We start from the raw sequence: 17,345 nt of genomic DNA, 5'->3' as shown, positions 1-17,345 counted from the left end.
CCCATTTCTCAGTTAAGGTCCTTAATTGCTACCATTCCCATGTGCTTTCTTACACAATCATTCTTGACATGGTCAAGCCTTGTAACACTGAAGGACCAATGCAATATTTCTATCTCCATTGCATGGAGGGCTTGCTCGTTCTTTGTTGTGGCTGGCCAGCATTCTGAGCATAAAGAGCCACTGGGCAAATCATGGGATTGTAAACTTTCCATTTCAGATGGTGAGGTACTTCCTTGCTGCACAGCATTCAGGTGCCGTTTTAGTCATGCGTCATTAACTCTTACTTGAGCATCCATAAGTTATTAATGAAGCAAGGTAACTAAATTGTCTATTTTGAGGTAATAGCTTTCTATGTTGATGGCACCATCAGTCTCCATTTTCTCGGTGTTCATTGAGAGGCCATTCATGCTTAAACAATCTTTCCTGCTCACATACTGGACCTCTGTAGCCTGAAGTTTTCGATAGGCAAGAAACACATCATAAGCGTAAAATATTGATCCTGGGTTAGGTTTGTGGATGTCAGTTGTTACTAATTCTATGCATAGGATGAACAGAAGAGATGAGAACACAGATCCTTGGTGGACTCCTGCTATGATTGGAAAAGGAGGTGAAGTTCTAACTGGACAATGTACTACACTTATATGTCATATATGGCCAAACAAAATCCAACAACCCACAGAAAATGACGCCTTTTCCAGATGAGGTTTCCACATAAATGTCAACCTTTAGAAATGCTGAACGATAATTGTGTTAACAGCATCACTTTTCCAAATACCTCCTTTAGCGAGGTGCTAGTGATGTCTGGTATTACTGTAGAGGTTGTTTTTGGTGCTTTAGTGGATAATCCTCACACAAATATGCAAGTGGTTTCACAGCAAACTAAAATCAACCAGTCATCTGTAATACAGATCTTACACGTGAATTGTTTTCACCCCTTTCACCTGGAACTTCAAGTGAGATTTCAAAGCTTGGGTTAACTTCTATGAATAGACATGGAGGTAAGTGGCAAATGAAGTGTCATTGGTTTGTTTTTAGATGAATCACTTTTATATAAATGGTACTGTTTGAATCTTGAATATATGTACTAGTGTTGACAATCCCTCTGGGGAAGAGTGGCAAAATTTCAGGCATTTAGTGATATATTGGTTAACCATCTAATTGGGCCACATTTCTTTGAAGGCCGTGTTATAGGAGCCTGCTACTTACATTTTCTCCACAATCACTTACCACTGTTGCTAGGGAATGCGCCCCTAAGAAACCGTGTGGCTTCAATACGATGGAGCAGCAGTCAGCCACAACCATCTGATCAAAGGTCAGACGACCTGTTATCTCGTCTGCCATATCATCAGATTAAATTCTGTTGAGACTTCTTCTTCTTCTTCTGGCGCCATTGCTCAATAACTGGAAGATCTTGGAAGCCTGTGAAATCTCATTATGGAAGGCTTGCAGTTACATTACACCTACCATGTTCCAGCTATCTAAAATGTCCATTCAACAGTGTGCTAAGATGTGCAAATATCAAGAACATCCATTTGAGCACTTACTTTTTAGTGAATTGGTGTTCTGGTATCAAAGTTCCCACCAATTGACCATTCTGTCATTCTGTCCTATCTGCTTGTCAAATTACCCTTTTCAGGGAAAGTGACTGAAAATGAACATGCAAGACCAAAGATCACTTAAAACAGTCTCACTTGGGATTAAAACTTGCACCCGTTTGGTAGGCTATACTAAAAAATTCTATGCTCAATCTAGTTGAGGTAATAAAGAACCTGGTGGATCATGGACAGAATGCAGCTTATCCAATATTCTATGGATTGACATAATGTACATATGTTTCATTTGCTGTTGTAAAGGGTTAGCACCTGCATTCAGGAATAATAATAATAATAATAATAATAATAATAATAATAATAATAATAATAATAATAATAATAATAATAATAATAATAATAATAATAATAATAATAATAATAATAATAATAATAATAATAATAATAATAATAATAATAATAATAATAATAATAATAATAATAATAATAATAATAATAATAATAATAATAATAATAATAATAATAATAATAATAATAATAATAATAATAATAATAATAATAATAATAATAATAATAATAATAATAATAATAATAATAATAATAATAATAATAATAATAATAATAATAATAATAATAATAATAATAATAATAATAATAATAATAATAATAATAATAATAATTCATTTCATCCCATTGACTATTTTTACTGTCTTTGGATCCACTAACATGCCAGAATGTTGTCCCTTTGGAGTTCTTTAACATGGTGGTAAACCTACCAACACAAAGCTGACATATTTCAGTATCTTCAAATACCAGCAAACTGAACCAGGATCAAACCTACCATCGTGGGCTCGGAAGGCTGATATACTAGAGTCTGAGCAATGCAGCCTGGCCCAGGAGTGCTATTATTCCTCAATCAACAATATGAGGCCTTCAGACCACTAGAAAGCAAGCGTATGTAACATCCTCTGTACTGTCACTTGTGTATCAGTAGGGTTCAATGTTTGTAGGTTGTCTGTATATAAATACATGTGTCCTAAAACTACAAAATAAGGATCAGGAGACTCACAGTATACACAAGGTGCATTTTACACTTATGGAAAGTCAGAAATATAGCTCAAATGATTTGCAAACTTGCTTTATGAACATATAGTGGCAAGCAATGTGTGAAACTATTAGAAGAACACTGGCAAGGGAGACACAGCTCATCTCTATACCTACTCTGCTGAACGATGTGAAACCTGAGTTTCAAAAAGTAAAGATAAGTCACACTGAAGCATCCAAAATGAGATTTTTAGAAGGAGACTGCAGAGAAAACTGGTCCTGCCTCTGCTTTCTTCAGCTCACATTTTACTTCCTGTAATCAAGATTCGAACCCAGGATGCAGCTGTAAAAATCTGAGAACAGTCATCTGGGTCACAGAAGATATTTTTATTTAAAGTGGAATTTCTCATAATTGGTTGCAGATGTGTTAAACTAATGGAATTAACAATGTTTAATGAACATACCTAGCAATGCATCTTTGTTATGTTTAAGTTTACAAGCATTTTTAAGCTTAAAGAAGTCCTTTAGCCTGTGACTGCATATTTATGGTTCTTTATGTCTATTATCATTTTTAACAGTCCTCATTAGGCAGCAGATCTTAACTCCATATATAACTAACATTATCATTTATAAGCTCTTCTTTTTTTAAATTTTTTTTTCTCCCTGATTGTTCTGTGTGATGTTGGTATTTATATCTTTTGACTGTAGGTTGAACCATTTTATTTGGTCAATAAATGATTAAATGGATATAACATGCCAGGAAGAGACATATCTCAAATTTGAAAATGTCCTTTCAATGGAAATTATATTTTCCTACATCCAAGAAATAATAAGATTAACCACTTGAAAGTCACAACAACAATATTGTAACTGCCACTGATGAAAAAGTTCATACCAAATTATCTGGTAAAGGGGAATGTTAATCCAAGGGGTTTGCTTACATGTAGCTTGGTAAGCCTCAGCTCCTGTATACTGTACCTAGATATATTATAATTTTTGTTAGTAACACTAATTTAAAAATTATTTCCATTTTTTTTAGTATGATTGAAATGTAACTTACCAATTTTAACCTCCTTTTCTGTAAATGTAAGGTATGATGATGTTACTTATCTTAAACTTGGAATGCTGGATATCCTGAGTTTATTAGAGAGAAGCAGCCATAAACTGTATGGTATGTTTGGCTAAGCAGAGTCAGCTGGGCATGAGAAATGTAAAAATTGAGTTAAGTATTGTGTCCCATTATTGCAGCAATACTTAACACTGTGGCATGGGAATCTGGCAGTAAGTACTGTACAAAGCGATGTATAAGGAAAATCAGAAATTAATGCTAAAGGCAAATATTTGACTATACTTTTAAAGTCTACATTAATCGGGTACTGTTCTTAGGTAAGAGGAAATCCAAATGGATCCTGTCAAAGGAATGCAAATTTTCAGAAATAAGAAGCAAGGTAAATTAGAAATGACACCTTGATCTAACATTATAATTTTAAAATGCATGATGTTCTGAATTGTACTAAGGGAGGTGGGGGGTGGGGGGAATGATTAACAAAGTGGCTTAGCTGCTGGTTTTCTGCTCGGATGGTCGAGATTTGATTCCCGGTTGATCCTGGATTGGAATTTTCACCTAAAAATCACATGGCAGGTATCCAGCTGGAAAACCCTGATCAATACCAAAATGAGCCTGGGAAGCTCCAGTGACCTTAGAAATATCTGGGATAAGTTGAAGAAAGAAAGTTCTGCATCATATTTGGGTTTGCTTTGAACTCTGACAACTTCAGAGATGCTATAACCAATCAAGGATTGTAGATTTTATTACTGTATCATATATTTAACCTTAGAGTGACTTAGATTTTTTTTTTTGCTAGTGGCTTTATGTCGCACCGACACAGATAGGTCTTATGGCTACGATGGGATAGGAAAGGCCTAGGAGTTGGAAGGAAGCGGCCATGGCCTTAATTAAGGTACAGCCCCAGCATTTGCCTGGTGTAAAAATGGGAAACCATGGAAAACCATGTTCAGGGCTGCCGAGAGTGGGATTCGAACCACTATCTCCCCGATGCAAGCTCACAGCCGCTCGCCTCTAACCGCATGGCCAACTTGCTTGGTTGATTTAAAATTAAGGTTGAATCAGGCCACATTAACATTGGCTGTTAGCATGTACTTCAATGTGTACTACTGTTCAAAAATATCCAACTACCATGAAACTGAGCGAGTTGCCCGTGCAGTTACGGGTGCACAGCTGTGAGCTTGCATTCGGCAGATAGTGGGTTCGAACCCCACTATCAGCAGCCCTGAAGATGGTTTTCTGTGGTTTCCCATTTTCACACCAGGCAAATGCTAGGGCTGTAACTTAATTAAGGCCACAGCCACTTCCTTCCCACTTCTAGCCCTTTCCCATTATCACCATAAGACCTACCTCTGTCAGTGTGATAAAGAAACTTGTATAAGTACCATTAAAATACCTAACTACCATGAAGTAGTTTCAACAGTAGATTGAGAATAAGTGTAGAGAAGAGTAAAACTATAGTGATGACGATAGGAAGGAAGGAAGGAAGGAAGGAAGGAAGGAAGGAAGGAAGGAAGGAAGGAAGGAAGAAAAAGATAACAGTAAATGGGAAACCAATAGTTGTGAAAAGTTTCAAATACTTGAAAAGTATAACCACGGAAGATCCTGGAGAAGACTGGAAAGAAATGACAACAAGCAAATGGCTTTTACCAAACCATGAGGGGTATACTGTGGAACCAGGATGTTCTAAGGAAAATGCAAAGAAGTTCTCTATTCAACCTGTTATGTACCTGTATTGGCATATGTAGCAGGTACATGGACAACAACAAAACAAGATGGGAGTAGAGTTCAGGCAGCTGGGGTGATATTCCTTAGAAGTTTGTATAGGGAAGACAAGAAAAGGTACAATCAGAAATTGAGAGATTAGAAAGAGAATTGGAGTTTAAAACTGCAGGACAGGATGAAAACAAACAAGCTGAAATGTATAAACACTTGTTACGAATGGGGGAAGATTGAGTTCCAAAGAAAGTGTTCACAGAGAAGCCAATAGGAAAGAGACCACAAGGAAGGCCTCGAAAGAGATGGATGGATGGACAGACGGACGGATCTGGGAACAGGAACTGAAGAAGAATAAGAAGTAGGTTGATAATTGATTTTCATAGAATGTTTATTGTTCATCTGTCTCTGTGAGCTTGGATTCAGGAAATACATGCAGCCTGACATTGTCTTGCTATAATATGGCCATGGGATAGTCCTGCAAGAATGGAAGTCCTTCAGATCTTTGAGCATTATTGACACAAAGATGAAAGAGGAGAGCCAATCTATTTGAAGATGTGGAAATTGTCCTTGTCCTTTTGTGTTTTCTTACCTTTATTCCTCTTCCTATACTGACCTGTCATTGTGTTTTATAATGTTATTGGCTTTATGTCGCACTAACTATTTTTATGGTTTTCAGAGACACCAAGATGCCGGAATTTTGTCTTTTATGTGCCAGTAAATCTACCAACACAGGGCTGACACGTCTGAGCACCTTCAAATATCAATGGACTGAGCTAGGGTCGAACTTACCAATTTGGGCTCAGAAAGCCAATGCTTTAACCGTCTGAGCCACTCAGCCCAGTTCATTGTGTCTATCCTGTTATATGTTCCTTTCACTGTTCCTGTCTTTTTGTATACACATTTCTTGTAAACATGCTTTTAGTATGACCTGTGTACGGTATATAGTGACCAGCAGCTCAAACCATTATGTAATTGTAGCATAAACCATACATGCAGGGAGGACAGGTTGTCGTTGGTCCAAAAGACATTGTCAGTTGGTGTGATGGTTCAATTGTTTTACAAATAATTTCTCTAATATTTTAACAAACTTGACAGTGAGCACTCCCTTGGCACTACTGCTGTGTATTGCCTTAATGTGGTTCTTCTTTAAGGACTGCAGAGTCAAAATGTTAGATCAAGATGTAATAATATCAAGCCAATAAATTATAGCTCATTGAAAAGTTACCTGTAGGTTTCACGATTGACGCGCACCTCTTCAGCACCTTCTGTGGCGATACAGTCAAGTTCAATACAGTGCAAACGACTGCCCCATTCACAGTGTTGTGTGTCGTGTTGCTTATACAGCTTGATCTGAAGGCATGTGGATAGTTCTCCTGAACCTTGAACCTAACCACATAAATGAATAACACTTTTAGTAGCACATGAATGCAAACATTTTATGGAATGTATGTTTATATTTATATGATTAAATGATGGGTTGCTAAACTGTATGGAATAAAGGAAATAAGGAAAATATAAGTGGGGGGATTTAACATTGAATATGAGTGCTATCATAATCAAATCCCATTATTGTTCATGGAAAAAAAGGTCACTATTTCCCTCACATACCTGAGAGAAGAGATGGCTACACATAATTCATGGTATGAACAGAAAGGATTTGACATGCTTAAAATTATGACATTGTTCACACATGTGCGTGTTTTATATCTATATAAATAAAATATGCCCATACTTTGGTCAGAACTTCTAAATATTGGTATTTGTTTGTTATTCATGTTCAGAATAAGAAGATATCATTTCTAAATTTCAATCATGTCTATCTGTATGTGTGTATGTATGTATCACAGTGTAGGATAGGCTGGTGTGGAAGCAGGATTGATATTTGTGTCACCGTAATGTACCTTAATTCAACAGTTTACCATTATGCGCAGTGCAAACTGAGGGCCGAGAGAGCAGGACTTCAGTAAAATCATAGAACTACAAAGCTTTTTAAACACTAAAATGCCTATTGTAATGTTTGATTCATGAAAGATACATTCTAAACAATGACATTCAATGTCCCACAAACACATCATACCTACAATACTAGCAAATTAAAATATATATATATATATATATATATATATATAAAGTATGAATTAGGCGAATTAATCCACATATAGCTTTGATTGTTTCCTCTTCTGTTTAGTCTTAAGTCCCAGTGTAAAATTTTTCTGCTTGCAGTACTGCCTCACCCACAAAGGAATATACTGTAATAAGAAAATCCATGGCCTGTTTCCAGTCAATTGACCAGGTCAGAAATTGTATGAATGAAGCACTCATAGTGGCGAGGATAGGAATTGTGCTGGCTGCCAAAGTCTGTTGCACTCCTCTGAGGCAATGATTAATGCCTAACAGTTGAAATGAACTGGAATTATATTGGGGAGTGTCATTGGAATGAAAGATAACAGGGAAAACCAGAGTACCCGGAGAGATAAATCTCACGTGGAGTGACTGGGATTTGAACCACGGAACCCAGCAGAGAGAGGCCGGCACGCTGCCACCTGAGTTATGGAGGCTCTAAAGGAATATAATAATGCACCATTTTTGCAATCATGTCTTCTTTGTACTCGGTGCTAGGAAAAAGGGATGATTTTCAGTAGAATCAAACAACTTATGTTTTGTGCCTCTTCGGAGGCAGCCCTACCCAGGGAGAGGCACTCCTGCCTATGTGAGTCCCAGAGCACGCTGACCCGGTGTGTAACATCTGGTATGGGTCCCAGCTCAGGGTTACGAGTGAAGACCTCAACGGCATCTCCGGCAGAGAAGGTGGCCTTCGGTACGGTGGAGATGGCGGAAGGGGCAAACCCGTAGCGTCTGTACTCCAGCGGAGTGGCTACGAAAGGCGTCTGTCTCCATATTAGGGGCGGCCTAATTTTGAACCTGGCAGTAGGTATAAAATGCCTTTGGGTGTGGCGAGCCCATTGAAACAATAGCCTGTATGGACAAAGCAGATATGGTGCCTCGGAAAAGGTTAGGGCGTCCCCTGCTAAAAGCGACATGCAGCTCTTCAGGTGCTGCGGGAACAGTGATAAATGGGTAACCAGCACCAAACTACATCAAGATTGCAACAGTAAATGTACTGACACTGACGGGAAAGACAGAAGAACTGGTTGACTTCATGATAGAAAAAGATACAGTACTTGGACTGTGCGAGACCAAGAAGAGGGGTACAGGGGAGATTCCTCTGAGAGAAGGATACAGGCTGTATTACAGCAAAAGACCTGAAGCAAAAAATGGAGTGGCCATCATACTTAGAAAAGAAATCCAAGAATATGTGGAATATACAAAATACGTCAGCGATAGGATGATGATGATGAGACTCCAGTTTGAAAATGGTGTGAAAGATCTATTTCAGTTGTATGCCCCACAAACTGGATGCATAGATGAACATCTAGAGGCCTTCTTAGAGGAAGTGGAGAGACAGATAGAAGATAAGAAAGTGCTATTGATGGGAGATCTAAATACAAAATTTGGAATGGAAAGACAAGGAAAGGAAGATGTTGTAGGGCCTTTTGGATATGGAAATGTAAATCCAGAAGGCGAGTTGTTGGTGGATTTTTGTATAAGGAATCAAATGATTGTTGGAAACACCTGGTTTAGGAAGAAGAACAGTCAGAAGATTACAAGGTATAGCTGGGGAGACAGACGAACAAAGACCATGATTGATTATATAATCATAGAGAAAGAACACCAGAAGAACCTTTTAGATGCTACAGCCATGCCTGAAGAAGCCTTTGGTGGAGATCATAGAGTTGTGATAGGAAAATTGAAAGTCTGAAAGATTGAAAAACCCCCATTAAGAAGAGAGAAAAGAATTAGAGTATGGAAGTTTAAAGAGAAAAGCATACAAGAAGAATTTCAAAGGGAAATAAATAATAAGGAAGCACTGGTTGGATGTGCAGAAAAGGTATGTGGTAGAACATCAGGAAATGTGAAAGACAAAGAGCACTGGTGGAATGATAGGGTAAAGATTAAAGTGAAGGAAAAGAAAATGGCATGGAAAGCATGGAAAACATCTAAGACTGAAGAAAGTAGAAGAAATTATGTGGAGGCAAAGAATTTGGCCAAGAAAGTAGTGGAGGAAGTAAAGAAGAAAAGCTGGGCCTTATTCACACAGAAATTGAGAGATGATATGCAGGGCAGCAAGAAATTACTGTATGGTATCTTAAGAAACAAAAAGAGAGATCAAGTAAACACCAGATTTGTGAAGGATGAAGGTGGCATAATATTAACAAAGCCAGAAGAAATAAGAAATATATGGAGAGAGTATTTTCAGAAGCTGCTGAACATAAGAACGGATGACAGTAATCAATCAATCAATCAATCAATCAATCAATCAATCAATCAATCAATCAATCAATCAATCAATCAATCAATCAATCAATCAATCAATCAATCAATCAATCAATCTTGATATGCATTTAGGGCAGTCACCCAGGTGGCAGATTCCTTATCTGTAGTTTTCCTAGCCTAGTCATTCAATGGACGACCAGGAAAGGCAATTAGTTGATGAGGAAATGGATAAAGAAATTACAATGAATGAAATTGAAATGGCAGTAAGAAAGATGAAGAATGGAAAAACTGCTGGAATAGATGAAATTTCAGTGGAGATGATGAAGGCAGCTGGAGCTGTAGGCCTGCAGTGGACATATCGAGTTCTCAGGATTGTCTGGGAGAATACGGAGGTCCCTGAAGATTGGCAAAAAGGAATAATCATCCCAATTTTCAAGAAAGGCGATAAGAAAGTTTTGAAGAACTACAGGGGAATTACTCTAATATCCCATATTGCTAAGATAATGGAAAGGATATACTGGAAAGTCTGCCTGCTGTCATTTCTTGATGGATACAGTACTTTTGCATCCATCTCTTGGCACAGGCCAGAGTAAAGTGTAGCTTCCACCAAAGTCCCAGTCAACATCCATGGCTGTGACAATGTGGAAGTTGCTGGGGTATGGGTAGTGCTGAGTAATGACATTCAAAGCATGACTAGTGCATCTGAGTGTTATGAAAGGTGCTGCGCATAGGATCAGTCGTGCTGCAATAGTACTTTCTGACCTAGTGAGGAAAGCAATGGCAAACTACCTCACTCCTCATCTTGCCTAGTACGCCTCATTTTGGTGCTGCCATTGGTTTTTGGGGTTTCCTTATAACCGCATAACCTTTGGTGGTGCTATTTGAGGATCCAACCAGCCTCTGGGCTGATGACCTAACAGACAGACAGACTGGAAAGTAGAATAAGGTTGAAGCTTGAGAATTAGATACAGGAAAATCAGTTTGGTTTCAGAAGTGGAAGGTCAACAATAGAGCCCATTTTCATTATGAGACAACTAATAGAAAAGCAATGGGAGTACGGGAATGATATGGTGATGACATTCATTGACATTGAAAAGGCATATGACAGTGTCCCCAGGACTAAATTTTGGGACAGTCTAGTGCAAAAAAGAATTGGACAGGGATTAATAAAAATGATCATGGCATTGTATAAGGAATGTTGTAGTTGCATGCAAACACAAGTTGGCAGGACAAGTTGGTTCAAAATAACTAGTGGGCTGAGACAGGGAAATGTTCTATCACCAATCCTGTTTTACAATAGTAATGGATGACATCATGAGAACAGCAAAAGCAGCATATGGAGGAAGAGAAATGAACATGATGTTATTTGCAGAAGATATTGTGATTTGGGGAGAAGACGACAGGAAGGTTCAAGAACAGTTGAATGTGGTGAATGGGAAGATCAAAGAACGTGGATTGAAAATAAGTGTAGAAAAGAGTAAAACTCTTGTTATGACTAGAGGGGAGAAAGAAGGGAAAGACAAGCCCCTCGAAGTAGTGGAAACGTTCAAATACCTGGGGAGTGAATTAACGGAGAATGCTCTACTGGTTGCTGAGATTAATAAGAGGATTCAAGCTGGAAGTTGTTTCTATCATAGTGTAACAAACATGTTATAGGACAAAGATGTGCTAATGGAAGCAAAGGATACTATGTACAAGATGTATTATGTACCCATAACAACTTACGGAGCAGAAACTTGGACAATGACAAAGAAGGTTGAAAGTCGAATACAGGCAGCCGAAATGAAGTTCTTGAGGAGTATGATACAGAAGAGTAGAAGAGACAAAATAAGGAATGAGAAAATCCAGGAAGAAATTGGAGTGGAAAAAATGAATGATAGAATAGAGAAGAGCCAACTAAGATGGTTTGGGCACATAAAGCAAATGAGTGATGAAAGAATGCCAAAAAAGGTGATGGAAATGCAAATCCAAGGAAGGGGACGACCACGATTGAGATGGAAGGATACAAACCAATGCAGCATTATAGAAAGAAACCTGGACTGGAACACAGTGTTGGAGGAGGAGTGGTGGAAAGACGGAAGAAAGTGGAGAGGAACCATATTTGCCCCTGCCTGGCTACAGCTGGATAAAGGGAAATGATGATAATGATGATGAATGTTCAACTGTTGACCTTTTCATCGTAATTCTTAAAAATTTTAATTTAAGCGATATAAATTCAATCTTCCATTCTATTCATTCCACCTATCCTCAGCATTTACCCCCATTCCCTCATTTTTCAGCCCCACCTTAAGTTTTTTCCTTCCATTCATAACACCTTTCATTTTAACTATATATTTATTCAACTTTTAAACCTTAGTATTTTTTTCATTTTCAGGTCTTTTACTTCCAAATATGTTAGTTTACTAATATGTCCAACACTTCATTACGTACGATGAGCCACATTTTGGCTTATTTATTTTCTTTCTTTCAATATTTTACTTTCCTTAAATTTCATTAATATTTCCTACATTTTTCTAATTTTATTTTTCCTTTCTTTTATATCAGCATTAGATGAGGATTCATTCCACCATTTTAATACAAAGAATATACATTTTTAACTTGATTTATATCTTCAAGTGCCTTTTCAGTTTCATTTTTTAAAGTCAATAATCTCCATGGATACCTTCAACATCTTTTACATTGTTTTATTTATACACAACTATATAGAATTTCCTTTCCACTGCAATGATATATTTGTTCAACTCACATTTTACTAAGGCAATACTTTGCATATATGCTCAATTCTACATCTCATCAAGATTATGAATGATTTTTAAGTGTATACGCTTTGCAGTGATAAGAAGAATTTCATAAGACTTCTTCTCCTTATATGCCTATTTCCACATCTCATCAAGACTGTGAATTTTGAATTGTATCTACATTCTTGAATACTACAAAGAATATTTTAAGATATCTTCTTCTTGTATATTCCTACCGTTAAGTGAACCAATTTCTTACAACAAATGTGTTTTCAGGAAATTTTATAAACAATTTTTCATAGTGTCAAACTTATATGTTTTAAGACTATCTTTAAAACAACTGTGTTTCAAATACAATGTTCTACATGCGATATGGCTGAAGATGACCTATAAATAGGTCGAAACTAGTCCCATTAAATTAAAAAGGTGGAATAACTCACTTATTATTTTATTGGTTTAATCAAAGTTCAATATGGACCCATAAAATGAAATTCATTTCTCTAGATATTTGTTGACTGTTGACAGAAATATTTGCTGCATGTGATATGTTTTGTTTTATTTTATGAATTCTTCCACTACTAAATGACTGTGCTGTTCCTTATGGGCAGCATTATATTGGCATTCTTTTATAAAGTTTTGGTGACTAGTGAATGTCCAGAGGCATAACAGGCAATTAGAATTGTTCTTTTCAGACAAAGGAAAATTGCAGCTTTCAGTCCTCTTTTTTTTTTTCTTTGCTAGTTGTTTTACGTTGCACCGACTCAGATAGGTCTTACGGCGACGATGGGACAGGAAAGGGCTAGGAGTGGGAAGGAAGCGGCCGTGGCCTTAATTAAGGTACAGCCCCGGCATTTACCTGGTGTGAAAATGGGAAACCACGGAAAACCATTTTCAGAGCTGCCGACAGTGGGGTTCGAACCTACTATCTCCCGAATACTGGATACTGGCTGCACTTAAGTGACTGCAGCTATCGAGCTCGGTCAGTCCTTTTTTTAAAGAATTATGAAGTATATCCTTTTCTTTGCTTTTTCTTGTGTGTGTTTTACTTATTAACTACTGGTATACAAGTAGATCAAACCAGAGGAGTCACCACCAGTCTTCATAACCACCAGCTAGTTGGTTGATATGCCATGCTGGTTCCCCCCTCCATGTTACATCTGTTGCAAAGCAGGGGGAATGTCCAGACAGATTCGGAAACATTTCACAGGTGCAAAGTACTGTTCCATGCTGTGTTCACACTTCGTACTGTGAAGCATTTGGCCAGAGTACCAGAACTGTGATCTGAAGATGGGTTATTCAGTGTACCAGTAAATCCACTAACATGAGTTTCTCTTATTTAAGCACTCTTAAATGTCTACCAGCTGCTCTGGGATTTGTTACTTTTGTAGACTTTACGACATGAAAGGTGATCTGCTAGAAATTTCTGAGTCTTCGCGTATGGACATGAATGAAAGGAAGGGCCACATTAGCATAGAGATTTCAAAGGCTTATCTACACTTTGTAGTTTTAGAACGAGTTTAAATGATAACATTTTCTACAAATTACTCTAAAAGCTGCTCGTCACTTTTTCAACTACACAAGTTTACTGGAAAGTGTATACAGTACTGGACAAATGTATGTCAATGGGTAAGACAAGAAATATTTTGTTACAAAAGACCATAGCACAGGATGAAGTGCAGTATTTAAAGTTTGACAGTATTATTCCATACAAGAGTTTGCAGAGTTTTTGTGTTATGAATTGCACTTTCATACTAGGCTGCTGTAGTTAACAACTAACTACCAGTTAATTTAGAAATACTCATATTTTGAAATTTTACACATTATGTGATAATTCCAGCTCCTTGGCTGAAATGGTCAGTGTACTGGCCTTTGGTTCAGAAGGTCCAATTCCTGGTTGGGCTGGAGCTTTTAGACACATATGGTTAAGTAATATGTCTTGGGGAGTGGTTGTGAGTGTTTGTCCCAACACTCTCCTTTTCATATTCACACAACACAACACATTACCAACCACCACAGAAACACGCAATAGTGAATATATCTCTCCACATACAGTTGGTGTCAGAAAGAACTTCTGGTTGTAAAACAGGGCCAGATCCACATGTGTGACACAGTTCGCTCCTGTGACCCCACCTGTGTGATAAAACTGGTTGAATACTGTACGTGAGAATTTTAAAATAAAAAGGTGACAAATTACCAGTTTAGTGTATTCTGCCACAAGAAAGAGATTAGTTGTGATGATTTAAATAAATCAATAAACAAATTTCTCTGCCTCCTCTTTTATTATTCCCATACTGAGTGGGGTTGCTGTTGTGGATTAACTTTCTCCAGTTGTTCATGTCTGTTAAGGCGCTGGCCTTCTAACCCCAACTTGGCAGGTTCGATCCTGGCTCAGTCCGGTGGTATTTGAAGGTGCTCAAATACGACAGCCCCGTGTCGGTAGATTTACTGGCACGTAAAAGAACTCCTGCGGGACTAAATTCCGGCACCTCGGCGTCTCCGAAGACCTTAAAAAAAAGTAGTTAGTGGGACGTAAAGCAAATAACATTATTATTGTTCATGTCTGCGACCAGGTTTTCCTGTAGGCTCATCTCTGTCATATCCTCCTGTTTACAGTCCAAACATCATCCTCTTACTTTTCCCTTTCTCCTCTTACTAGGCACAGCCATCTCAATTACCCTTCTTCCTACATAATACAGTATTCTGTCCTCCTCATTGATATGTATCTTCTTTGGAGAAAGGTACGGTGGTGTTGCGCTGCTACTGGCTATCGAAAAACGGAGCTTGTATTAGAGTTGGATTATCGAGATATTTGTGTTCTGTGATTAGGACTGAGTAGAAGGAGATGGTTGCAAGATTTTCTTGATGTGATACCAGTTGCATTGAAAGGAATAAAGTGTTTAATACTTATGAAGGCAGAAAACTTAAAGACACCACACATATTTTACCTACACATAACATGGCCAAAACACTACAGTCTTGCTTCCATAACTTTTGTGCTTAATTCCTCCACACCCAATGTTCCTCTGACTGTCTTATTCCTTGCTCTATCTCTCCTTATCAGTCCACATGAATATCTCAGCAGCTTCATTTCTGCAACACGTATCTTTTGCAGCAGCCCTTTAGTGAGAGGTATCCTCACTCCTTGTAAAATTATAGATTGTTCATGGCTGACACTGCTAATAAATTCTATTTTACTTTTGCTCACCCTCACACCACCATTCTCCAGAGCTTTTCTTCAGTCCTCCAGCAACACTTCCGCTTCCTTTTGTGAGTCTATGCATAATATAACATCATTGCAAACATCATCGTTCATGGTTCTTTCTACCTTTCTGTCTCTGTTAGCACATCCATAACAATCATCATCATCATCATCATCATCATCATCATCATCATTTCCCTTTATCCAGCTGCAGCCGCGTAGGGGCAAATATGGTTCCTCTCCACTTTCTTCGGTCTTTCCACCACTCCTCCTCCAACAATATTGAACATTAAAAGGTTTTAGTGCTGACCTGTGGTGAATTCCTACCTTTCCCAGAAAATCCCCTGTGACTAAGAGACCAAATATAACAACACAACACTAAGAAATACAAAATACTGATTTTTTAGTGAAGATACTAATAATCTGTACGATACTGTCTGAATTGCTAGGGGGTCATGTATTGTGATGAAGCAGTATTACTCAGGATAGTTTTTAAAGTAGTGTTGGCTACTGAGTGTATGATTTGAAGCAATGTATCAATTCATTCAACTGTCCGAGTGAATTGAATCGCAATCGCAACAACGGCGAGCTCATGGCACACGATTCAGCTGAATCACAGCAGACAGTACTGAGTGGCGCACTCATGGATCAGTGAGATACAACACATACACGGTTCATTATTGGAACAGTGGACATTCGCAGGGAGCCGAACTTGTGCTGCGAGCGAGACAAACAGAAAGAATCGTATGCTATAACAGACTCTCGTTCTCAGCTCATTTGAAAATAATACCCACTTGCATTCACTGTCCTATTCTTACAGGGAGGTTTGAAATAATAGTTGGATTTATTTGCAGTGATAGAAAGGTAGTCAAAATAAAATTTCGAAGTAGGTAATAAGTATTTGGACTATTAGGTTATTCTATTCATTAGTTTAATGAATCTTAGTATTATATCTTAGTTGATATGTCGACATTCGACAATTAATTCAACTCACCTCTTTAGTCTACCCCATGACTATAAGTCATACTCTTGACCACTCAGAATTATCTGTTTATATTGGGAAGCACCGCTCAGTATTCTCACAGCTTCTATGTTGCATCATTGCACAAGACTTCAATCATTGAATGACAAGATCACTGGTGTACATGGACAGTTAGTAAGTGAGCTGACTGATGCAATAACTTAACTAGAAAAGATATTGAATCAGATAACCATGAATACAGCAAAATTTCCAAGTTCTTTGAAATCATTTAAGGAATCTGCCACCTAGGCAATCATTGATGATTCTGTGTACAGATATTCTTTCATCTAATTCTAGGCCTATATATTTATTTAATTGAGTTCATTGAGTTGTCACTGGGGGTGGGGGGAAGACTTTGTAATGTCAAAATTTTATGTGAAGAGGTGGCTGCAGGAGAAACCTGAATCTGAAAACTGATGATGAATAGGAAAGCAGTTCATAGAATGAAGACCAGATGGCATCAGTGAGCATTGCATGCTGTTGCTGCTATCAGTAGACAGCTGTAATAGAAACGGTGACTCTAATGTGCCGTGAGTCATATTGCTGTATGGATTCAGTAATGTGAATGGAATTAAATAAATCAATTCAGTAAGATGAATTGAATATACCATCAGCAAGAAACAACATTATGTTGCTCATTCAACAGTGGAGGCAGAATATATGAGTACTGTGT

General features: G+C 37.8%; 1 protein-coding gene across 1 annotated transcript in view; it reads right to left on the bottom strand.

The window, feature by feature from the left end:
* LOC136866423 (uncharacterized) overlaps nt 1-17,345 on the bottom strand; it is a 112,872-nt gene that overhangs the window by 73,726 nt on the left and 21,801 nt on the right. Inside the window, exon 3 of the mRNA XM_067143388.2 lies at nt 6,605-6,765. Within this exon, the coding sequence (XP_066999489.2) occupies nt 6,605-6,765 (161 nt within the window). The remainder of the gene's footprint in view (nt 1-6,604; nt 6,766-17,345) is intronic.

The sequence above is a fragment of the Anabrus simplex genome, chromosome 1 (genome assembly GCF_040414725.1).
Source record: "Anabrus simplex isolate iqAnaSimp1 chromosome 1, ASM4041472v1, whole genome shotgun sequence".
In the NCBI taxonomy this organism is placed as follows: Eukaryota; Metazoa; Arthropoda; class Insecta; order Orthoptera; family Tettigoniidae; genus Anabrus; species Anabrus simplex.
Note: the sequence above shows the minus strand (reverse complement) of the source record. Positions and strands in the feature narration are given on the sequence as shown.